The 25,055-nt window shown below is 36.5% G+C and overlaps 1 protein-coding gene across 1 annotated transcript in view; it reads right to left on the reverse strand.

Annotated features, from left to right (window-relative positions):
- Positions 1 to 6,461: 6,461 nt before the first annotated feature.
- The window catches only part of LOC107584894 (plexin A3), a 114,647-nt gene continuing 96,053 nt past the window's right edge, over positions 6,462 to 25,055 (reverse strand). Inside the window, exons 20-28 of the mRNA XM_016271664.1 lie at positions 20,504 to 20,650; positions 16,235 to 16,394; positions 15,256 to 15,359; positions 15,049 to 15,145; positions 14,357 to 14,547; positions 12,238 to 12,407; positions 11,798 to 12,010; positions 10,787 to 10,937; positions 6,462 to 9,405 (exon numbers count right to left, since the gene is read on the reverse strand). Of these exons, the coding sequence (XP_016127150.1) occupies positions 9,310 to 9,405; positions 10,787 to 10,937; positions 11,798 to 12,010; positions 12,238 to 12,407; positions 14,357 to 14,547; positions 15,049 to 15,145; positions 15,256 to 15,359; positions 16,235 to 16,394; positions 20,504 to 20,650 (1,329 nt within the window). The 3' untranslated portion in view covers positions 6,462 to 9,309. The remainder of the gene's footprint in view (positions 9,406 to 10,786; positions 10,938 to 11,797; positions 12,011 to 12,237; positions 12,408 to 14,356; positions 14,548 to 15,048; positions 15,146 to 15,255; positions 15,360 to 16,234; positions 16,395 to 20,503; positions 20,651 to 25,055) is intronic.

The following is a 25,055-nucleotide window of genomic DNA, read 5'->3' on the forward strand; positions in this document are numbered from 1 at the left end:
ACACAATAGCAGTAAATTATAATTTAATGATTATTTCCCTTTTAAATGTTCCTTTCTAAAAATCATACTGTGTGTCATACCAATTAGCTTTGACTATATTCACAAATGTCATGTAAATAAATTTGCAAACCATGATTCTGAATTGCGGTGGGGGGGAGGGGGGCAATTAGACAATGTATGAAACAAATAGTTATGCAAGTTACTAAACACTGGTGATGTATAGCTGTGAAACTCTGACATCAACATATCCAGTGACCTACAGTAACTGTTGATTCTAGAAGTCTGGACAAAAATATTTCAAACCTGGAAGACTTTGAGCATGTAATGTCATGCATTTTATGATGTTGATATCTAAATAAAGGAGTATATTTTCTTTTTCCGTGCTTTGTTTTATATCAATATGGTACGTTTAACAGTAAGTTTAAAACAAGTTTTATAAAAAAAAGTAATCAAAAAGTATTCTAAAAAAGTAGTCAGAATACATGAACTAAAATGAGTAACCTTGATTACACTACAATTTTCATCATGTAATCTGTAAACAGTACCGATTTGTAAGTAATCTACCCAGCACTGTGCATATTATATTCCCCACAAAAAATAAAGTTTATGATTGGCATTGCTTGCACACCTTAAATATACACCCATTTCTTCTAACAAGAGGTCTTCAATTGTATTTTGACAATATAAAATTAAACCTTAAATCTAACCAATTGAATATTATTTTATAAATGTAACCATTTAATTGAGAATCAACTTAAAAATTTGTGTAACGTTACCCCCATTATAAGGGTGGACCATTATTAATCACAAAATCAATGAAGCAAGAATCCGGATGAGACGGGAGAGAGAGAGACATGGAGACAGGCAAGAGAAACTCAAGCTAAATCAATGAAATGCAAAATATTTAAATGACTGAGCAGCAAAAGGTTGGCCAAGAGATGTTACTGGAAGAGGGACAGGCAGTTTTTAATTTTCCAAAGTGGTTCCAAAGCAGTGTTTGACGCCTCCGGGTTGGGATTAAATTAGTCGTCCGATGATGGAGTGCTATGGTGAAGAGTCCCTGACCCCTTCTATCCTGACAGGTCTGTAGGGTTTGAAATCTCACTCTGAATAAATGGAGCGGACGCAAAGTGCAATGGATCCATTTGAAATGTGCCCTTGGAAAAAGTCCACCCACCCGTTCTGAATGCACAACGTACGAAAGCAGACATTTTTATTGATGGGGTCATGATTTCTCCTCTTGGTCACTTCGGCTGCTTCGATCACATCATTGGGAGTGTTTTTTTGAATAATTAATCAACATTATATTTACTTCTGTGAGCTCTAATGATGTGCTCTTGGACATTTACACACATACTGCAAAGAGGATATTCACCTGAATGAGAGCTAAATTGGATGTTTGATGAGGATCAAACAGATTCTGCTATACCCTTCAAAAGTTTGGGGTCAGTAAGATTTTTATACGGAAATTAAGTTTTATTTAGCAAGGCTGCATTAAATTGATCAAAGGTTACAGTAAATACATTTATAATGCTACAAAAGATTTATATTTCAAATAAAGAATGCTAAAAAAAATGGTTTCCATAAAAATATTAAGCAGCACAACGGTTTTCAACACTGATAATAAGAAATGTTATTATTTTTAGTCATGTGACACTGAAGACTGAAGTAATGGCTGCTGAAAACTCATATTTGCATTAACAGTTCTTTTAATTTGTTAATTAATTTGTAATATTTCACAATATTACAGGTTTTAATCAAATAAATGCCTCATTGAGGAACATAAGAGACTTCAAAAACAAGATAATCTTACTGAACCCAAACGTACCAACATCTTCATTATTTTATTGAGCGGGCTCAAAGAAAAATCACAATGAGGTATCTTTAATATCTCAATTTCTAGCCACTAATGACATTGTGTATCTTCTGTAGTTCCCGTAGTTTCTGAATTTCACATAAATCACTTCAAATCTGAGCTCAGACATTCTCATCATATTCAAGCAAAACTGTTCAATGAACTTAAGGCACAGAAGTCCTTTTGTGGTTCTTATTCCTTTATATAAAACAGAAAAATAATGATTTTATTGTCCTGTTCCCGTAAAAAATTGGGTCGTTTGGTCAATTTAATTATATTCTTAAGTTTAATACTTTGAGTTAGAGGTTTATTCAGATCCCTAACCTTATTTATGAGGAATAATGTAATCACGCTTACCTTGGTAAGCACTATAACTACTGAAATGACTCCATAATGAAGAATTTCAGTGCTTTCGTGCCTTCACGTTTTAAAGCTGTAGATATGCGTTTATGAGACAAAGTGTGTCATGCTGCAGTTGTGTAGTCATGCAACGCAGGAACACATTTCATGTCCCCTCAGAATTGAGAGAGCTGGGTTAATGATGAGCCCCCCATCAGTATGCATTATTTATTTAGACGCTCTGCACCCCAGAGGCGGCCTGCCTTTTGCCTGTGTGCTTTTTTCTGTAATCCTGCCTTTTTGTGCGCAGGAGCAGCTCTTCCATTCAGCTCTCTCTCTCTGTTTATCCCCTTCAGATGTTGCACCTTCTCGGTGGCATAAATATTCTAGTATTGCTTTGTCTTTCCAAAATATCAGCCGGCTAAAGAAAACAAGGAGAGATGCCACTGATTTGCAAACAAATCATGGAACATGTTCACAGCAGATTGAACAGACAGATTGAAGTCTTTCACAAACAGGGGACGACGCTGGTCATCGCATTGGTGGAATAATTGCATGTAATTCCTGCTTCCAAGAACGAACGACATGTTCCGGTTGAAATTATGAAATAACTTTACCGAGAGCAGTCATTATGCCGTAAGGACTGCCATTCAGAGCGCTACGGCAAAATACAGTAATGGATGTTACTTTAAACAGTAGCAGCCTTGCGTTCTCTCTAAATGAAAACGGTTAAAGACATTGAGAGTGCAGTTGAGTTCAGCTCAGAGAGATCCATCATAGTCAACTGATAAAAGTCTGGGTTTTATCTCTCCAGGGTTGAAGACTCTAGATGTTAGCTTGACCTGGCTCGCAAAAAAATCCCTCCTTCCACCCATAATAAGAGCTGACTTAAGCCAAGAACATGTCAATTAGCGTATGAATATGTATGGAGTGTTACCTGTCATTTTGTAATTACCTCAAGACTGAAGTAGCTGTCTGATCTGCTTCAGATCCTGCCTGGTGGTTAAACGACTTTGATCTAATCAGTCTTAATTAATGGAGTTGCAAACAAGACAACTTTAGCGCAGGTTCGTTAGCATGTATCATTTAAAGGTCCCCTGAAATGCTTAGAAACACGCAGTGTTACTCTATGTGTTGACGTCATTTTAACTGAAACAGCAAGACAGGGCGGGACATATCAAGCAGCCCCGCCCCCTTTTAAAATAGCCAATAGCGTTCGTTTATATCACAGCTTGGGCTAGAGCCAGTGTTGCCAGACACATGATAATTATCGTATTTGTACGATCATTTTGACCTCTGTAGGATGTACGATCAATAATTTAAAAAATCCCATAATGTATGATAATTTCAGAATTTTGTGACTCTTCAAATGATGGTAGTTGTAATCATAGGGTTTCTATACTCATCCACGAAATCGGCTCATTACAGATACTATAAATGCGCTCGTGCACACCTCAAGAGTGTGTTAAGAACGCAGAAGGGTACCTACTCTGCTTTTAAGCCACTAGAACCCCCTCAACATCTGGCAACACGCAGGCCTCCGATGACAGAGACTCACAGGTGGAGTTATTTATCTATTGTGGTAATTTGCAGGTTGTGTCAAAAAGTTGTTGGTCTAGATAAACAGCTGTATTCTGTACGTTTGACTCATGTACGATAATTTTGAGCTTCTGGTACGATACTTGGACATTTCCAATCTGGCAACACTGGCTAGAGCCATTCAGAGCCATTGAGCTCCGTAAAGCCGCATTTGACAGGTTATGCCAGCCACAATCTCATCCATATTGCTATAAAATATAGCATTCTGTGTAGAATTCAAATAGCTCCGATACATTTTGTGGTCTGCGGCGACTCGCGCATGTGATCCGCTCCGTGCTATCGTGTCTCTGGACGCAACCAGACTTCTTTTTTTCCTCAATGGAAAGCATATTTACACTGGTTGAATCGTTCCCTGTCCCCTATATAGTGCACTACGTGCCATTCACTGTACAGAAAATACTAATTCTGTGGACAAGTGACCGATTTCAGCCACGGCTTCAGCGTCTATTTTATAGTGTAGGGGGCGGGGCTTCGGATTCTAGAGAGCATTTGATTGGACAGAAAGTTTGATGAGACGCTGAAGTACAAGGTGACGTCAAAAAAAATCGTTGAGCCGTTTTGGCTGAAGTGACGAACTACAAGCTTTGAATGCTTATATCTTCTAAATGCGAATTTTGTCACTGTTTTGGAGCACACTGCCTTCTAGATAACCTTAAGACTAACATATTGATACTAACACCCAAAAAACGTTAATTTTTATTTCATGGGGACTTTAAGGTTATGCGCCTAGGACAAGCCATGTTCACCCCTGGTGAAGGTACAGTGATTACAAAGTGACCAGATGCCTTTCATTTTCAATAAGAGCTGGAGATTTGAGTTTAACTTTGTGCAAATTATTGTTTTGTATTTCTGTCATGTTGTTTCTGGGTAGTTCTGCTCACTGTGAAGTCCAAAATGCCACTTTACCTTCCTGAAAATGAAACATACAAACAAGTGACATTAAATACTTAGGAAAAGTTGACATACCATAATATTATTAACCGTGTCATATATTAATTATTAAGAGACTGCCTGGAATATATTACCACACCACAGGGCCTTTTAAAATGAGCTAGTGAAGGTTACAGGTTAGATCACTCATGATTTACACTCCTTTATATTAATTTTCAACCTAAAACCTTGCTGTTTATACTGGTCAAAATATGTAATAATGTAATAAGTTATTCTTTAAAAAAAAAAGTAATCTATTATGTTCACAAGGCTTAATTTATTTGATATACGATATATTAAAACAGAATTATTGTGAAATATTATTACAATTTAAAAGAACTATTCATGTGATGCAAAGTTGAATTTTCAGCAGCCACTTTCAGTGTCACGTGATCCCTCAGAAATCATTTTAATATGCTGATTTGATACTCGAGACACAATATCAATGTTGAAAAGAGTTGCAAATAATTTCAAAAACATTTTTGTGAAAACCATGTTTTTTTTTCCAAGTTTCTCTGATGAATAGAAAGTTCAAAAGAAAAACATTGTTACATAACCGTTTTTATTGTCATTTTTAAGCAATTTAATGTGTCCTTGCTCAATAAATGTATTTTTTTTAAAAATCCTACCAGACTTTTACATGGTAGTTCATCGCGTTTTCAACAAATAAATACATGAATATGTTCCGATTGGCTGTGATTTTGCTGCATCATGCAGCAATTCAGCTTTCATTGTGGACTGAAAAATAACTTGTCACTGGAAACGTGTCATGCATGCTGTGTCAGATTAGCACTCATCATACTAAAATGTGCCATTTTCCATCTATATCCCTCTGTTCTGATATACATGTCTGCAGGTGATCCCAAAACTCAATTGGGTGCAATCTAACATAACTGCATTTCCAATTACAAAGTGGTTAGTAAGAAAATGAAACAATGCACAAAATAATTAGTCATATTTGTTTCTGTTCTTGCAGCGTACATATTCAAAAAAGATCAAACTGTGAGTGCTAGTTTATCTGAGTCCAGGAGTGATTACGTAGGTTTCACTGAGACACTTGTCTTTATTTGAATGAAAACATCAAGCTCTTGAGACAAAATAGTCCTTGCAGATGATTATATTTACAAAAAACAATTGGAAAAAAAAGAAAAAAAAAACATTCAAGAAATATACAGCATCATCCACACATCTTTTAATAAAAAAAAAACACCATGCTTGTCCTTTAAACATTAAGCTGAATCCAATCTTTCAAAAACCTCGCACAGATTAAAAAAAAGGTGCAAATATATACAAAACACTTCATTGCAGCCAGCGTTTTAGACTCATTCTCACGACTCCCTCAATCTACTTAAAGCATTAAAACGGAATTAAAACAATAATTTAAACAAAACAAAAAAAAAACATTTCAGTCCAATAATTATACAAAATATATTTATATATTTATATAGAATTAAGGACTAGGCATAGCAGTTGCCCATCAACCAGTCAGTCACAAAGCTCTCCAGACACGTTAATAAACTCCATATATTTCTGAAACTGTAAACAAGTCTGTTACAATAAAATTGATTAAAACATTTGGGATAAAGAGACAAACCGACAAATAAATTAGAATTCATCTGAGACAAAATTATTTTTTTCCTTCTTTTATAACTAGAACATTGACTGAAATGTAGTTATGGATCTAAAACAGACATTTTCTTCTACTGTATCTACTGAAAAAAACACCACAGTTATTTTCCCACTCACTCCGCTCCGTTCCTCACAAGTTACAGGTGCTTTTAAGCGTATGCCGTTTCACCACACGATGAAAACAAACCGCAAAGCGCCTCATTTGGCTCCGAGTTCTTCTGTACGAAACGGGTGATTTCTGATATATGGCTATCGGCCGAGGCGTCATTAGTGTTAGCTCTGTCTTCACCAGTCTACCTAAAAACACCCCGGTGGGCAGTTGCACTTATCGATAGAGTTATCTTACAGGCAGTATGTACGCGACCAAGCTAAGTCCACTTCCCCCACAGTACGTTTGGCTTTACTCACAGTATAGAAATATCAGATGTAAACCTGACGGCGTGGTTTCAACCAAGATGTGCTAAATCTAAAAATTCCAACCACTGATGTTTAGTTTTCAGCTTTTTTTATAACTTAGATTTACGATTGCATTTCATTTCTCAAAGTGGTTTGTTCCAGATGTCGGATATTGGTTTCGCACCTGCATTGCTGACGACGCAGCTTTGGCATCAGGCAGTAATTCCTGATGTATCGTGTTGCAAGAGGTTGAAATGCCATAACGGAACCAGATTCATGAGCTGACCCCATTCCCCCAACAGAAAAACAAACCAGTGTTCAAAAAGATTCTGCTTAATTACCATCCTGCAACTTTTTCATATGTTAATGAGCCCCACATTTAGTTCAGAACATCCTGCCTTCACAATTCCAACAACAAAAATTTGGCTTTTGATGATGCCGTATCTAAACGAACAGGGAATCTTGTTATCCCATCCAAATCCATGTGGCGAATTTGAAGGCAGGTTTAATTACATTCAATGAAAGTTTAAAATATCCAGATACATCTTGTTATTGAAATGCTCCAGTTTTTAAACCATGACCCTGCAGGACGTGGTCTACCGCTAGTAAACCAAAAGTTATTCTTTTGTAGCCAAATGAAGGCAATCACGATTAGTAGTTATTAGCAAATCCATTACTACAGGGTAAAAAGGGCAAAATCTATCGATGTAAGATGTATTCAAAGGGACGTGATCACTTTGATGGTCATTGAATATCTACATTCAAACTCATCAAACTCAAGTAATAAGGCCCCGATGGATTTCCCTATTGTTTTAATGATCCCATATTACTATGGGTGTTTGTTTACTCGAACTGACCTTAGTGAAGTAGGTTTTTTACATTTTAAAGACAATGTTGAAAGCAAATGGTTCTCCCTGTAGTCCTGGCTGTGATCGTCTGAAGGTACTTTGCGTTTAAAACTGGAACATGTATAATGAGGCAAAGATTTTTGCAAGATATGCTCAGTTATTCATGCTGTACATTCTCTGTGATTTTACTCAACACAAAAACACATTCGATACGCAACTAGACAGGGCAGAACTCAGAACCACATATAGCAAGGAATAGAAAATAGCTGAGAATACTTTGAAATTCACGTACGTATCACAATTCGAGTACCTGGAATATAACGGTTTGCAGTTCACCTCCGTGGCAGCAGAGGGCGACGCCGCCGTCACGGAGATGAGGAAAGTCTGATAAAGAGAAGCGGAAATGACTTAAGGCCTTGTTGTTTGTGTATACAGACAGAACTGACACAATCTTTATAATCGATCAAGCAGGAACCTTATCGCGGTTCATTGATAAGGTTGTACGGGGGACGACAGAAGAACGGACGAGATTTGTCTGGCTGCAGACTTCTATGTCAAAAATTGCATTTTTGCGGCGAGAAAACAATCAGAGTTGAACAGTCATCCCTTCGTTGTGCTTGGCATTGTGAACGCGTTTTGGCTGCCGTTTGGACAGAACAACAACAGGGAAATGAAAAGGAGCGTGACTCGCCAACTGCTAACATTGAAAATTTAGAGTCAGGACGGTGAATTTGAACACACAGGGAACTTAAACTCATGGCTAGCAGGTAAATTTGAGAGTTATTGCTCTAGATGGATCTACTACATTAAAGATGCCTGTCATCAAGGGACAAAACTTGGCCCTCGCCAATGCAGTCTTGGAGAAGAACCACAGAATCCGAGTAAACACTCCACACCTCACAGTAACACAGCGGTGTACAAAAAAAGAAAAGGGAGCAGAAATGTCCACCCACAAGGGATGAACGCCCATCCCGGGGTACATTTCGGCACAGGTTTGGGGAGTCATATCCGGACGCAACGAAAAGGCAAGCTTCAAAAGATGCTGATCCATACCTCTTGACAAGTAGAGGTCCATTTGGCCCCATAATCACAAAAAAGGCGCTTTTACGGGTCTATGGCAATTTCGAGACGAGGAGGAGAAGGTTCTTCCCATTCTGCTCAGCCTCAACACTACCCATAATGCAGTTCTCCCCCAACAATTCTCAATTATTGATTCATTCTGATATAAATATCTTCATTTCTGTTAATGGAGCTCGTTGCACGATTGTGATTGAGGCGTCTCTCGGAGGTCGATATGAAGAATTGTTTTCGGATTACCCGCCGAATGCATTACTAAAACATGTTGCTGCTTTTCTCTCCCAGAAAGATAGATATTTTCTTCCATGGCACTATCTTGGCAATTTGGCTTCCAAGGCAAGAGCATGTGCACCTTTCCTCATTGGAATGTATCTGATCCACAGTAGTCCGTGTCGAATAGTTTGTTAGGCAGGCCGATATGAACGGCGTTGCGTTCGGTCCGGGTATTAGGGAGTGAGGGCGTACAGATTCTGGTCGAGAAAAATATTGGGCTTCGTATGCTGTGCTGTGGTTCCTTTAGAGTTGATTGTCCAGTGTTTTAGCCTCACCTAACACGGGTCGGTCCGCTGGACTCCATCAATTCAGTCTCAACCCTCCCCCCAAACCCTTCCCCTCCCGTCCAATCAGTCACCACCCTCAGCTGCTGCCAGACATCAGGCAAATGGCTTGTTCCAGTTTGTGTCGTAGCTTGTGTTTGCGACAGTAACCGTCTCTGTCCAGGGCTGTCAAAATCTGAGAGAGAGAGAGAGAGAGAGAGAGAGAGAGAGAGAGAGAGAGAGAGAGAGTGAGAGAGAGAGGCCATTAACTGAAGGCCGAACCCATGTAATAATTCAATATTCTACATCGTTCTGCGTGTGAGAGTTTGCAGACGCTCACTAGAGCTCATAATGACAATGATAAATGACCTCATCGGATACGGCACAGCACATTCGTCAAGATCAAACCACTAATACAGAAACAACATTTGCATTTCAATTCAAATCTCACATGCATCTTTAAACTACCATTATGGCAATTTGCACAACCACTACCAGGATTTATGTTTCTCATGATCTTACAAACTTTTTGATTAAAAAAAAAGTGTATTCATCTGCATGAATCATATGAATTTCTTTTTTTGCACTTATATATTTGTACATATTTGTACATATATATATATATTAAATCATATTTTAATATTCATACATGCATACATACACACACATATATATATATATATATATACATACATACACACACAAACATTACACATACATTATATATAAGTATATAATATCCAATGTATATAATATACATAATATATGCAATATTGTATAACATTATAAATATAAAATATTTATATATACATATTTAATAAGTATACTTATTATTTAACTCTTTCCCCACCAAACACAGAATTTTCCGGGTTTCCACGTTCTCGCTGTTATACGTTTGGGAGTGCTATTACGCATCTCCTGAATGAGTCTAGAATGTGCCGATCAAAAACACATGCGAGGAAGACGCAGAAACGAGTGATCTCGCATGTATGCATATGAAAAACAATGCAATCATCAAAAATAACCCGCATATAAATGAAAACTGCCTAATGTTACCTAGAGACATGTCAGTCCAGGAAGTGGTAAAGGACTGTGCAAGCTTTGGGGGTGTTGATGGAAGCAATCTACTGCATCTTTGCTTTGATCATCCTACTTAATATGATCCAGATGTAGTATTTGATAAAAACACGATTTCCTCTGCTTTTTGCTCAAAATGTTGCTTTGTTTTTCATAAAACTTACCTACATTCAAGTGTTAATAAAAAAAGAATGCTTGATGCTAGAATAAAACAGAGTGTTTTGTTTAAAAGTAGAGGCTCTGTTCTTTATTTTGATGCATTGCATCATCATCAACAATGCTGGCGGTGGCAGGCAACTTTTTTCAAAAACTCTGGTGGAAAAGAGTTAAAAATATGAAATTGGGTGTTGTTGCTTTGATATCTGACTGAATGCTAGTTTAGCAGAGATGATGCTTAACCAACCACTTTGTACTTTAAACCTAGCAAACACTTGTCTTTTGCATGCTAGTATGCCGTGTAACGTTTAGAACGGGATATGAAATAGAGTCCTAGGTCTCACCTCTTCCTTGTACTTGTTGATGTAGAAGTACAGTTCACTGAGCGCGCTCAGTGTGTTGAACTCGTTGCCATGGAGACGGGACTGCTCTACTAGATAGGCGTCCATGTCCTGATCGCTGATACTTGGCATCTTGCTGATGTCTCGGTAATATCTTGAAAACACACACACACACACACACAAATACCCTGGTTAAAAATAATCTGCTTTGCATTGCAAATGAACAGTTTGGAGTTAATCTACTGGAAAAAATGAATTTCAGTTTCTGCAGCCTAGTAAAAGACGGTAAGGAAAATGATTAATTAGTGGCGCCTACTAAGGCAAGTACAGTATTACTATTGCTTACAGGGGATCTAAAGAAATGTATTAAATGTATTTACAAGTGGAGTTAAGTGCAGTGTTAATTTAATATCATTGTGTCATTATAGTTTTTATTAATATATTAAATTAGTTTTTATTTTCTGTTTTTATTTCAGTTAAAGTTTTAGTAATTTTGAAGTGTGTTTTTGTAATTTGTATTTTATTGAAAGTTTTCATTAGTTTCTTTTAATTAAAAAATAACAAAATAAAAGTTATTTTATTCAAGTTCAACTAAATGAAAACGAGAAATGTTGCCTTGGCAACTAGCTGAAATAAAATAAGCTTTTTATATATTTTATTTCAGTTAAAGTGTATTTTATTTCAACTGTTTTTTTTATGGTTTTAGTTTTAGTTAACTATAATAACCCTGGTAGAGGTATAATTCTCCATACAGCTGCTGACCTCCATAGTATCCCCTCCCCCCCCATACTATGGAAGCCAATGGCTACCAGCAACTGTCTGGGTACCAGCATTCTTCAAAATATCTTCTTTTGTGTTCAACAAAAGAAAGAAACTCATACAGGTTTGGAACAACTTGAAGGTGAGTGAATAATGACAGAATTTTGAACCAACAGTACAACCATTCTAGATGTTTAATTACAAGGCTACACCAATCAGATCAAGTCTGTGGTATTTTGAGGCATGTGTCTGTACCTCTCCACCCAGCTCTTGTAGTTAGGGATGTCTTTAGCATAGAGAAGCTTGTTTGACGGAGAGTCTTTGCCCAGGCGATGCTCAGACGTCGAGCAGGAGTCCATGAAGGTCTGAGCCACCACTGACAGACAGGCATCTGTAATACTGTTCTTGTGGATGTCAAAGACAAACTGAGGGTTTTTGATCACGTTGACCCAAAACCGCAGAGGAAGGCTGGTTTAGAAAGAAAGACAATATAATCTGATTACATCCAAAAGGCTTCTTAGTGATAGTGGTCTGTCTTGAATCGCACTAAAATTCATTCTTTTTCAATTGCTCTGAGAGCGTACTGCATTCAAGAAACAAATGGAACTGAACTGGCAACCCAGCAGGGCTTCAAAACAATCCAAACAGATGCTGCAGAAAATTAGGTCAAAGACAGGAAGTGCTTGGTATCTCACCAGTTGCTCTTCCAGGTGTGCCGTACGTCCGGGTCGGTGATCTGTCTCTTGTCTGCTTGCTCATCCAGGAAATCAAACATGTATTTGATGGCCAGCGGGAGAGCGCTGCCGCGATGGGCCGTACTGAACACCGTCTCAAAAAGATCGTCCACAAACTTCTGCAGTGTGCCCTAAAAACATGACAAGAGTTTAAACAAGCTTCAGCTAAAATATGTGCGGACACATCAGGAGTTTTGAAGCACTACATACGTTTTATTCAATAAAATGCTAATTGTGAGGTTTTAATTGACGTGTTTTGAATATTTATTTTGGATATTATGGAAATCAAATGATTTTTAAACAGATTGTTCCAACTTTCTATAAGCAGTCTGCTTCATGTTGTGCAAATAGTTCATTGCAAAATAATAAAAATAGCATTATTTACTCATCTTCTTCTTGCAACAAAACTGTATGCTTTTATTTTTTCAGTGCACTACAAAGTCACACATTTTTGAAGAATTGTGTCCATTAGTGTTCGAACAGACCAAATTTAAGTTCATCTATTCCTCGGATGAAACCTAGCTGCATTCAATAAATTTTCAAAAATGCTACAGTAACGATCAAAAGTTTGTGGTGAGATATATATATATATATATATATATATATATTTGTATATTTTTATATACATATATATGAAGAGTTTGGTTCCAAAACGCGTTAAACGCCATTTTTACAAATATTTAGTTTCCACCAAAATCGGTATTGTATCTGGTCGGTATTGAAAAGTCAATTTTAAATTTTATTCTGTCATGTTTTCTCCCTTTTTTCCAAACAAATGCCAGTCTCCCTTTTCTGCAGAATGCGATATATCCGCTCAACCAATCACAGCGCACCATTCCACGCACTGTAAACAGTAACAATCAATCACAGCACACCGTTCCACGCACTCTAGACAGTAATGGCTGCGCTTTGAATACACCCGGCATCGCGTTCATAATCGCAGATGAGTCGCATTCGATTAAGAACGCGATATTGTGTAGCTTGTCAGTGTAAGTGTTTTTATTTATGCCATTAATGTTTTTGTAAATACAGCGTATAGCACTAGTCAACTAAATGAATGCAACATGGCAAAGATGAATGCACTTTTGGAAGTTGAATGTAAGGGAAATGTAACTTTGGAATTTCTGTGGTTTAATGTGATATTGTTGTTCATGTATGTTCATGATGAAATTTTCTTTTATTGTTGTAATTCATTTATAGCATTAACAAGATGACCCGTTGAATTCATTTTGGAGCTATGACTGATTGAATGTATTTTGAGTCCAGTGCCTGCATATAAGATTAGTATTGACCAAGTTCAGAGGCATATGTGGATCAACTTACTATGTTGTGTATTTTCAACAGTTTCAATATGAAAAATAACTTTTATATTGATTCAATGGATTGATTGCATTTTGGAAAAAGAAAAAAAAAGGTGTCATGGATTTATTACATTTTGGGGAAAAAATAATACAATTTTATAATAAATCTTTGAAAATGGATTTATAGCGTTTTGGAACCAAACCCTTCATATATATATACTTGAAAGAAGTCTTTTCTGCTCACCAAGTCTGCATTTATTTAATAAAAAAATGCATTAAAACAGTAATAATGTGAAATACTATTACAATTTAAAAATAACTATTCTATTTGAATGTATTTTAAAATGTAAATTATGTGATGCAAAGCTGATTTTTCATCAGCCATTCTTCCAGTCTTCAGTGTCACATGAGCATTCAGAAACATATTCTATTATTATCAATGTTGAAAATGTAAATAAACATATTTAAAAAGTTTAAATAAATATATTTATTCATATTATTCAAATTTATTTGAAATAGATTTTTTTCATAATGTAGCAGTCTTTACTGTCACTTTTGATCCATTTAATGTATTCTTGCTGAATAAAATAATAATAATAAAAAACTCTTCTGGATCTATACTTTTGAATGGTTGATGTTAATGATAAATTATGACAGAAGCTTCATTCTTGGCTAAAATAATCCTTTAACCATGGTAAAACACTGTAACGTACAGCCTTGAGTGGCTTATTGCTTTAAAACACACACACACACGTTATCTGTATAGGATGTTTATGTACCTTGGTAGCCAGTAAGCGTGTCAGGTAAATCTCAGACACCATCTTGCTCCCACGGTCTCCCTCCCGCTGGTCTGCGTGCTCATGGTTCTTCACCAGGTGCCAGAGTTTGGTGCCTGTCTCCTGGTCAGGGGTGATCATAGGAGCCCTGGATCGAAGGCTGTCTGGACTACTAGATGTCCTCAGCAGGCTCTCTATGTACATTTCAATATATACAATCCAATTGAGCATATACTTCAATCTGCTTCTTAACAATGCATTGCAGTTTACATATCTTAGTCGGTTTCTGAATCATTATCTTTCTAATAGCTGTGTCTCAGAGCCAAATCAACATTTATGGTCTACAAGTATAGATGTCTATATAAACATCATTATGACTGAAATGAATCCTCTTACAGTTAACGACTGATTTCAGACATCCTGAACATTAAGAGCATGTCTATGATATCCAATTTTGCGGTTTAGCTTACTAGGTTTGGAAGCACAGCCTACAGTATGTGTTATTTCATTGAAAAGCTCAGACAAAATGACTTCAGCAAAGAATGGTTGGTGAAAAGAACTTAGATTCCCATTTGAGCCAAATATGCTGCATGTGGCATGACACAAAACGCTGAAAGAATCCATGATATATTAAACAAACATGGCTAAAGCCGAGGATCGTGGGGCGTAAAGCGATCCGAGAGACTGCGGCTTACCGTATCGACTGAGAGAGCGAGTGAACGTGAAGGAGTTGGCGATGTTGTAAGCAGATACTTGCTTCTGAACCAAAGCCACCAAAGACCCATCTGTCACCTGAGATGGAAAATTAGAACTATAAAAAAACGCATCTCCATTTTTGTACAGTATGCGACAAGTAAATTTGCATAACATAATGGAGCAGCTGCCAGAAAACATTGTTCAACCTGGTAGTGCGCCAGTGTGTTCAATCTCTTCCAGTCGCTCTCGATCTTTGTGGTGACGTCTTCATCCTGGAGGATGATTCTGGTCAGTCGACCCTGCCGCCATTCTGGAGGAGGACAATAAATGCAATAGTCTTGGATGATGATGTTTCTAAAGTAAACTTTTGCCATGTTTTCCATACTTTCTCTCTAATAGATAACATGATATCAATATTGACCCTATTTACTGGTCTTACGATGCACAATTCTAAGTGCATGCTTTTCTTAAAACAAAATTGTTTTCATGATCTTTCATCAAAATGTAATAACGGTCTAAAATTACTTTTTAATTTTCACTCAAGGTCACTCAAGGTGCCGCAAAATTATATTAACCAAATAGAAAAAAAAAAGTTTGTCAAACCTAGTGCATTAGACAGACAGTACGGAAGACGATAGATAGACAGATAGACAGACAGACAGACACGAACAAACAAAAGACAGACAGAATGTTAGAACGACAGGCAAACAGAACGACAACGATACGGAAAGTTACATAGATAGATTTTGTTTACTGTGTGGAGATGTGCTGATATCGCGTTTGGTCTCATTCTGTATCGCGTATCTTGTCGGAAGTCGCTTTGGATAAAAGCGTCTGCTAAATGACTAAATAAATAGATAGATAGACAGACCGAAAGAAGGATAAATAGAATGACATAGATGCACAAACAGACAGACAAAAATAACTATATAAAGAAAGATACAATGATAGAGCAATAGACAGATAGATAGATAGAACGATGATAGATAGAATGATACAATGATGATAGATAGATGATAGATATAACGATACAACGATGATAGATAGATAGATAGATAGAACGATACACCGAAGATAGATAGATAGATAGATATAGATATAACGATACAATGATAGATAGATAGATAACAATAAGAATCATACAATAAGTATCAATAAGAAAGATACAGGCGGTGAGTTCTTTACCCAGGTCCATGTCGTCGGCCTGCGGGCGCTGTGAGTATGGGATGCCTTTGTAAACAGCATCTAGCAGCTTGTCCTTCACCTGAGTGATTGTGTCACAGTTTAGCACCTTGACAGGGATTTCTGTACCGGCCTCTCCCTCCGGAGGAATACACATGAGTGTCTGAGACAGAGCAACACAGAGATCAGGGATAATATTGATTGGCAAGATGACCAGCAAAGACACAAAAACACATCTCCATTCAAATCTAGCATGCAGACCACACACACACACTATCATACACATGGACTTAAGAGGGTGCGGAAAGGTCATGGGACATTTTATCATACACAGCGGGAGACTGGAGCTCTATTTGGCCCGGCTCTGCCAGCATATCAAAGACTGATCGGGATCCTGTTTCATACTTTGGCCTGATTGATCATAATAGCCATCTCAACTTTAACTGTTATGTCAATGGTGAAATATTTATCTGCCTGCAAAGCGGTATTCAGAATATGTGAAACACGCAGGTTTTGATAAAACGGTCACAGATCGATAAAAACAAACAGCAAGAGGCGATTGATTCGGCCACAAACAAGGATTCATATGACATGTCTGAAGTTAAAAGATACTTCAAGCTAAAGTGTGGAATCATTCAGATATTAAAACACCCAGTTCAATATGCAGAGACAACTACAAAAAAGACATTTATGGGTTGATTCCCCGGAAAAGTGTAAACATCGACTCAAATATTGATTTGTTTGTTTTTAGCAGCCTAACCAACACAGCAATACTGACGCAACCAATGGCCTGACTTTGGGGGCGGGACTATTTGTTTGACTGACCAATGACAGACGAGGAAATGTTCAGCAGAAAGTTCAGGGGAAAAAATAAAAATAAAAAATAATGAATGAATGAACAAATAAGTTAAAATTCACAGAATTTGACATTATTACCGTTTCAAGTGCTAACAAGATATTGATCTGTTTGTTTTTAGTATGAAGACCAACACAGCAACATTAACTCAACCAATGGTGTGACTTCAGGGGTTGGACTGTTTGTTTGACTAACCAATGACAGACGAGGAAGTGTTCAGCAGAAATTTCAGAGAAAAAAGTAAATCATAGAAATAATGGAAAATTAAAATTCACAGAATTTGACATTATTACCGTTTCAACGCTGCTCAAAAATCATGAGATTAATCATAAAACAGACCATGGTACCATGTCCAAATAAAACCGTAACACCATGGTACTTTTAATACTTCTGTTAGTGTATGAATGCATATTTTACTGTATGACTGTACTGTACATAATTTTTGCCATGGTTGCTATGGTAAAACCATCATAAAGCTATAAAACCATCATGCAGCTATATAGCATTGATAAAATAAATAAGACAAGAATGTAGAATGTGTGCATCAGCTCATTTATGCAGCCAGTAGCATAAGCAAAATCATAAAAAACAGCCCTCAGCACTTACCAAGCGAGTAACACATACACATAACAGCTTCATAAACAGGCAGGCGAGTTACATGAAAGAGCCGAGCATTTATTATGAAGCCGATGCTTTGATATATCTCCATTCACACCGTGACAACAGTCCATATAAATTCATGAGAAGACCTTTTGTGCGCATGGGTCGCGTTAATCGTGTGATTAAAACAATGCAGCTGGCACTGGTGCGTGACTGTGCATCCGTAATCGCGGCTACTCGCTGATCATTAGCTCATGGCAATTCCTCCTCTCCAGCCACGGCTCACACATGAGGAGTTTGTGATTAAAACCCAATTACACAGTAAATTACGGAATTCTCCCGGAGACGGAGCCCAGCTATATTTAGGACATCCGCCGTCGGTTTAGGAACGGGATTGGGTTGAAACTCAGAGCTTGGAGGAAATGAGGGTTTTACGAAAGCTTAACACCATAAAGATCAGTTCTCGTCTCTGGCTGTGTGTGTGTGAAGATGAGTGTGTGTAAAGGTGACTTTAGTGTGTCCTTTAGCACGCGTTCACACACCCACAGGCAGACTTCCTGGCCCAGCTGAAGCGTTTAATGCTTAAAGGAAGAGTAAATACTGGATCCATTCAAATACTCTGGAGAAATGAAATCTCTTATGTATTAATCATCTTCATTTTATATATATAATATATGTTATATATTGCATAATATATCTACTATATTAAAATGATTTATTATGTACATTATTATCATCATATTTATTATTAATATACGGATTATTATATATAGTTATAATAATTATAATATGTATTAAGATATATGAACGGCCAAACAGGAAATAATTATATAATATCTGAATATATCAATGTAAACTGTGAATATATAGAAGCAGATCTGAATATATATAGTTGTAAGTCGGAATATATAGAATTAAATCAGAGTATATCTGAATATATAAATGTAAATTGTGAATATATGTTATAAATATGTTATAAATCTGACTATATAAATGTATATCTGAACATATAGTTATAAGTCTGAACATATAGATACAAATCATAATATTTACATGTAAATCATGAATATATAGCAGTAAATCGGAATTTATAGTTATAATTCGGAATATATAAATGTAAATCATGAATATATGTATAAAAGTAAAAGTCGGAGTAAACAGAAGTAAATCTGAAAATATAGTTGTAAGCTTGAATATATAATTGTGAATATACAGTTATTGTTCTGACTATATAATTGTAAATCAGAATGTATGTTTATAAATCTTGAGTATATAAATGCAAATCTGAATATACTGTATATAGTCTACATTTCAATAATTCATGATGCATCACATTATTTAACAGAGAATGGAAACAAGGGCAAATGTTTGCACTCCTAATGAATATATCAACATACACGCTGTGTTACAGGTGAGCCTGACCTTTTCTGTCGGCCCATAGAGGCCTCTCTTTAGGGTTGACAGCTAAGACAGCTGAATAACTGTACCATATATTGATTCCCTTAAGCTGATCTATCCTGAATACTGTGGAATTGATGAGCTGTCCTATAGCTTTAACTACTACTGAGGAGTCATAGATTAAAGCTCCTTCATTGGTCGGCTCGTATTGTTCCATTAAAAATCAATGCACAGAACTCTGTCGGCGCAGACAGTAAATATGCTCTTTTGTGTAGTCATGTTTGTGTATGCGAGAGAGAGAGAGAGAGAGAGAGAGAGAGAGAGTAAATCAGCCGCTGTATTTCCTGGCTGTCTGCTGAGATAAATGAGGAGCACTGGGGTTGTTTTATGAGTGCCATGATAAATTCTCAGGTTTGTTTCAGTCATTACAGTCTCTGATCAGGCCATTCTTTGTTTTTGCTCGATCCCTGTCTCCGTTATGCCGCCTCTGACAAACCCTGCTCTCAAAGTCATGTTAGAACTTACTTTGCTTGGTCTGATATCATCTGTCTGATTGGCATTTGAGCTCTCGAGTCAGTTTTATCTTTAAAGGGCCAGTGGGACACTAATGAACATTAGGATTCAGAATTAAGAACCGGATCTTAATCAGAACCAGAGAAAAAAAAGATACTGGATCTAACGTTGATCTTGAAAATGTGGACAGAATACTGCCATCAAATATTAAATATAAGCATGACAGCTGTTTGTCATGACGACATTGCCTTCAAAATAAAAAACGAACTGAAAACAACAGTAATATTGCAGTATGATATTTCATACACATGCATTGGCTTATATTAAAAGATTCATATTAAAATTGTCGTAGATGTTATTCATTCCAAAAACTTGTTTATTAGTAACATTAAGTTAAGTATTAGCCAGGGTTAAAAGTAAAACCATAAAAGTTTTCCGTTTTCGTTAAATACTGTAAATGTTAACTGAAATAAAATAATATATAAATAAACTTTGATTATTTCAGCTAGTAGCCAAGGCAAACATCTAATTTTAGTTCAACTTTAGAAGTACTAAAATAACTAAGACTAATGAATACAAACTAATTAAATCTATACAGACATATAAAAAATAAAAATGACAAAAACACACAACAAAAGTACTAAAACTAACTAAAATTAAGGAGAAGAAAATATAAAAATCTAGTTCAAAATATGAACAAAATTGTAATAGTACACTAGAACACTTGTATTACTATTAATAGGAAGCATCTGAAAAGGTAAAACATTTGTAGTGTTTTGGTCCTTTTCAAATGTGTATTTGAGCTGAAGTCAAACACTTGTGGTCTTCAATGAGACCGGGGGTGCTGGGAGACAGGAAGTGGGATTATGGGATATGTGAGAGAGCGTCACCATGGAGACACTGACCAGCTGCTTGTAGTCGATTTGCTGTCGGATGAGCTTGTCTTCGCTCAGGGAGTATCTGGCCTCTCCTGTGATGGCGTCTATGGGACCTTTTTCCATCTGCTGTTTTATAGCACAGTAGAGCATAAACAGAGGCTCGCCAGCACACTCCTGCACAGAGAGAGAGAGAGAGGGAGAAAGAGAAAGAGAGAGGTCATATTCTACACCTTTGAAGCATTTTATTTTCTCCCTAAAGTCCACTTATAATGTTAGTCAAGGTTTCTTGCAACAAAGTTTTATATGTTCATGTTCCACTATCTTGCCCATTGAATTTAACAGGCTGTTTTTGCTACTGTACCTTTAAGACTTCTACATAAATAAATAAATACACCTGTTATCATTGGCTAAGCAATGCATTCTGGTTAATGCATTCTCACACAACTCCCATTAGCCATTTCAAAGAGTTGCATGAAGCAGAATTAAAGTCAATATCTGCTGTACTACGGTTTTTTTTTTTTTTTGGAAAGAAATTTATACCTTTATTCAGCAAGGGTGCATTAAACTGATCAAAAGTGACAGTAAATATTTTTACATTGCAGCAAAAAAAAAGAAAAAAAAAAGCATTTAAAATAAATGTTTTTGTTGTTGATATTTGTTCTTATTCATCAAGGAATACTGAAAAAATCTAATAATAAATACATGTATTATCAAATATTAGGCAACAAACTGCTTTCAACATTGATAATTAGAAATGTTTCAGCAAATTAGCATATTAAAATTATTTCTGAAGGATCATGTGACACTGAAGACTTGAGTAATGGCTACTGAAAATTCAGCTTTCCATCACAGGAATAAATTACATTTTAAAATATATTCAAATAGAAAAGAATTATTTTAAACTGTAATAATATTTCACAATATTACAATTTTTACTGCATTTTTTATCAAGCAGAAGAGACATTCAAAAACATAAAAAACATTTTTACATAAAAACTAGAGATCCAAACCCATTAGAATCACTATATGAAATCACAGATCCAGTGTTAATAATTAAAATAAAAACATTGAAAAGAAACATCTTATTAAAAATAGTGCTTACGTCTCATAAGCAGAAGCTCTGTGTTGTGAACATTTTAGTATGTCTATGTGGAACCTCATCGCATTTATTTCCAAAAGAGCAAGAAAATCATTACATGTCTCCTTTAAAACCTTTCACCTTTAAAGAACACGCCAAAGAACTCAAGACGACTTCCTGCACAAAATACCACAGAACATCAATTCAATAAAATCACAACGAGCTGTAATTTTCACACACTTCGAACACGCCTAATTGCACCTTTAAATACGGAGGAAAAAGCAATGAAAGGAGAGAGAAAAAGACATATTCTGACCAGAAGGAAGAGAAAAAGAGATTCAAGGCGGCGAGTGTGCAGAGAAAGAAAGAGCGGCCGTGAGAATGAGAGACACGACCGATCACGGTTCTTTTCAGATGGCATTTGTGAAGTGTGGAGAAGTCTCCAATTACCCACTTTAAAAGCGTTTGATGACTAAACAGCGATACTGAGGGGAGGCTATTATTTAGTTCTTAGGCGAGATCAGCTTGACATTATTAATTACAGCATGACATCCTGAATCACACTCTTCTAACGCAGGCGGAGAGGGTTACCCAGCATCTATTGCACGCCTAACAGCAAAGTAATTCTAAACAACCAGCCTCTGAACTCTATGTCAAGTGCATTTCGTCTTAATATATACATCAAATCCTCATCTTTCTATTGCTTTTAGAGGCTGTCAGCATTCTGGCTCCATCTGCTATTCATAGTCTGGCCGTTAGACCCTGTTATGACACAACAGATGTGTGTCACGGGATCCGCGCCAGGTTTCATTCGCTAACAGACACGTTTGAATATAGAATTCACACGGTTTAACATCAGCAGAGTAAATGCAGATGACATGAACTGACAGCACAAGAGGAAGCCCTAAATATCTGTTAACAAATATTTATTTAACCCTTGTAGGATTACGTCACCCCAAAATGAAAATTCGATCATCATTTACACACCCTCATTTCGTTCCAAACCTGCATGACGTTCTTTTGTAAAACTCTAACAGTGAAATCACATAATGAAAGCATAGAGTGAACATGGACCATTAAGCCCCCAAAATAAATAAATAAATAGCCATAATCCTAGTCCAGAAGACTATGTACAACTAAAATGTTAGTGTCACCCAACCCTGCTGGAAATACCATCTAAGCTACAGTTTGCTGGTCTTAGCTGGTTTTACAATCTTACCAAACTGCAGCTAGCCTGGGCTGTATTCAGCTGGAGTTTTTCTTTTTACAGCAAGTAAAGCTATTGTAAAATATGGATTCAGAAGTGGTATATGCTTTATCTGACCCTACTGTAAAAAGCAAGGCAAATATAATCTAAGAAAACCAGCTTAAATAATATTTTCAGCGGTTGGGTGAGACCAGCATTTTACTTGTTATTTTGTGAGTCTACATTGTTTTATTACATTTAATTTAGTACTGGACTACGATTAATCGCGATTAATCACATCCAAAATAAAAGTTTTTGTTTACATATGTGTGTGTACTGTGTATATTTATTATGCATATATAAATACACACACATATACTATATATTTTGAAAATATTTCTGAAAATAATTATATTCATATAATTTATATTATATATAAATATATTTAATATATAAAAATAATATATTTTTTCTTAAATATATACATGCATGTGTGTGTATTTATCTATACATAATAAATATACACAGTACACACACATATACTATGTAAATAAAAACTTTTATTTTGAATGCGATTAATCGCGATTAATCGTAGTCCAGCACTAATTTAATAAAATTTGATGTTCTATATTTATATTTAGGTTTGGTATGACATGAGTTTAAGTAAATAATGGCATCTCATTTCTGGAAGAATTAATGCTTTAATGGCCGGTTCAGACTACACGATTTTAGCCCGATTTTGCCACGATTTGCTTGACGTAGGGTGTCATGGGGATTCGTAAATGACAATGGGCATCGGGACGCAAGATTCCATTGTTTCAGCTCGTGTAGTGTGTCATAGTGGTCGACAACCGATTCCGCGTCTGCGATGCGTCACAACATCACGACAGAAATACTAGCATGTTTAATTTTTTTCCATCATCCATGACGAGTTCCGTCACATTGGTGACATTGACCAACAGCAGCACAGAAGCTCTTTCATAAAAATATTGGAACTGTATACTGTTTTTTTAATCTAAATTTTTTTAACAGTCCGTTTTTTTAAATACATTGTGGTAGCAAGTTAGCTACATTTAGCCTATTGTTTTTACTACTGGCTAAAAAAAATATATATATATATATATAAACAATATTATATCTCAAGTTCTCTTTGGAGGATTGACAGCCCATACTGTCCTCTTCGAGCAAGCCAGGAACGTGTCCATGGTTGGGCTCTTTCTTTCTTTTTTTGCGTTTTTCTGAATACAAGACAGCCAGAACGAAACATGCTGCTTCAGCCATGTTTACACTCTTGTTTTCGGAAGTCAGTCGCTAGTTCCGCCTTCTTGATGACATCACGTGCGTCGTTAAAGACGGCACGCGATGAGTGGTCGGGAAGTATGACATATTTCTTGTCCACGACACGAAAAGATTTTAGGAGTCAAAATTGTGTAATCTGACACAGTGACTATCGTGACCGACAAAAATATCGTGATGCATAAGGTGATTGTTTACCCTGATGATAAAAATATGTTCCAAGAACGTTTGGCTAATGTTCCCATTAAGTTATGGAAATGTTATTTCTGAATGTTCTCTGAAAGTTTCAAATGCCCAGTTTTTTTTTTCTTTCTTGGTTATGCTAACGTTAATTAAAACTCCAAAAGAATGTTCCATTTAATGATTCTGCAAAAATCATGGGAATGTTACTTTTCGATATTAAGGTTACGGGAAGAACATCTGTTCAAAACTTTGAGAGAACCTTGCCAGAAAGTTCTGAGAATGTTCGCTGCGTATGTTCTTTATGAATGTAATGTTAAAGTGATGCCCAAAACAAATGTTTGTTAATAAGGTGATGTACGCGACATAAATGTACAACAGATATAAACATACTGAATGCTTTGGCTTTATATATATGAAATATATATATATATGTATTTATATGAAATTACAAGTACACACCCAGGCAGTGCCATAGAGCCGTAACAAGAAGGCATTTCGTGGTAATTACTCCTAGAGGCCTGCATGGTGGCCAAAACACTTAAGCATCTGCACTGATGTGATGTAAAGACGCTGGGCGGCCGGCCAGTGCTACATTCTGTAGGGCAGTTCCAGTCCTGAATGCACAAAGGGCCTGATGTTCCCGCCCTTAGTGCTAATAGCCATCTCAATCTGCTTTAGCCTGATTCAGCGATGTTTGGGTCATCTTGGTGAACTCCGTAACATCTGACAGGATGTGGGATTGAGCGAGTGCCCTCTCAGCCTCCACGCGGCTGATTTCAGGGTTGGGCGGAAGCTGTGGCATTCCTGAGTCGTTATCTGGAGCGTAGGCTTTAGCG

The sequence above is a fragment of the Sinocyclocheilus grahami genome, unplaced genomic scaffold (genome assembly GCF_001515645.1).
Source record: "Sinocyclocheilus grahami isolate Dianchi unplaced genomic scaffold, SAMN03320097.WGS_v1.1 scaffold64.1, whole genome shotgun sequence".
Lineage (NCBI taxonomy): Eukaryota > Metazoa > Chordata > Actinopteri > Cypriniformes > Cyprinidae > Sinocyclocheilus > Sinocyclocheilus grahami.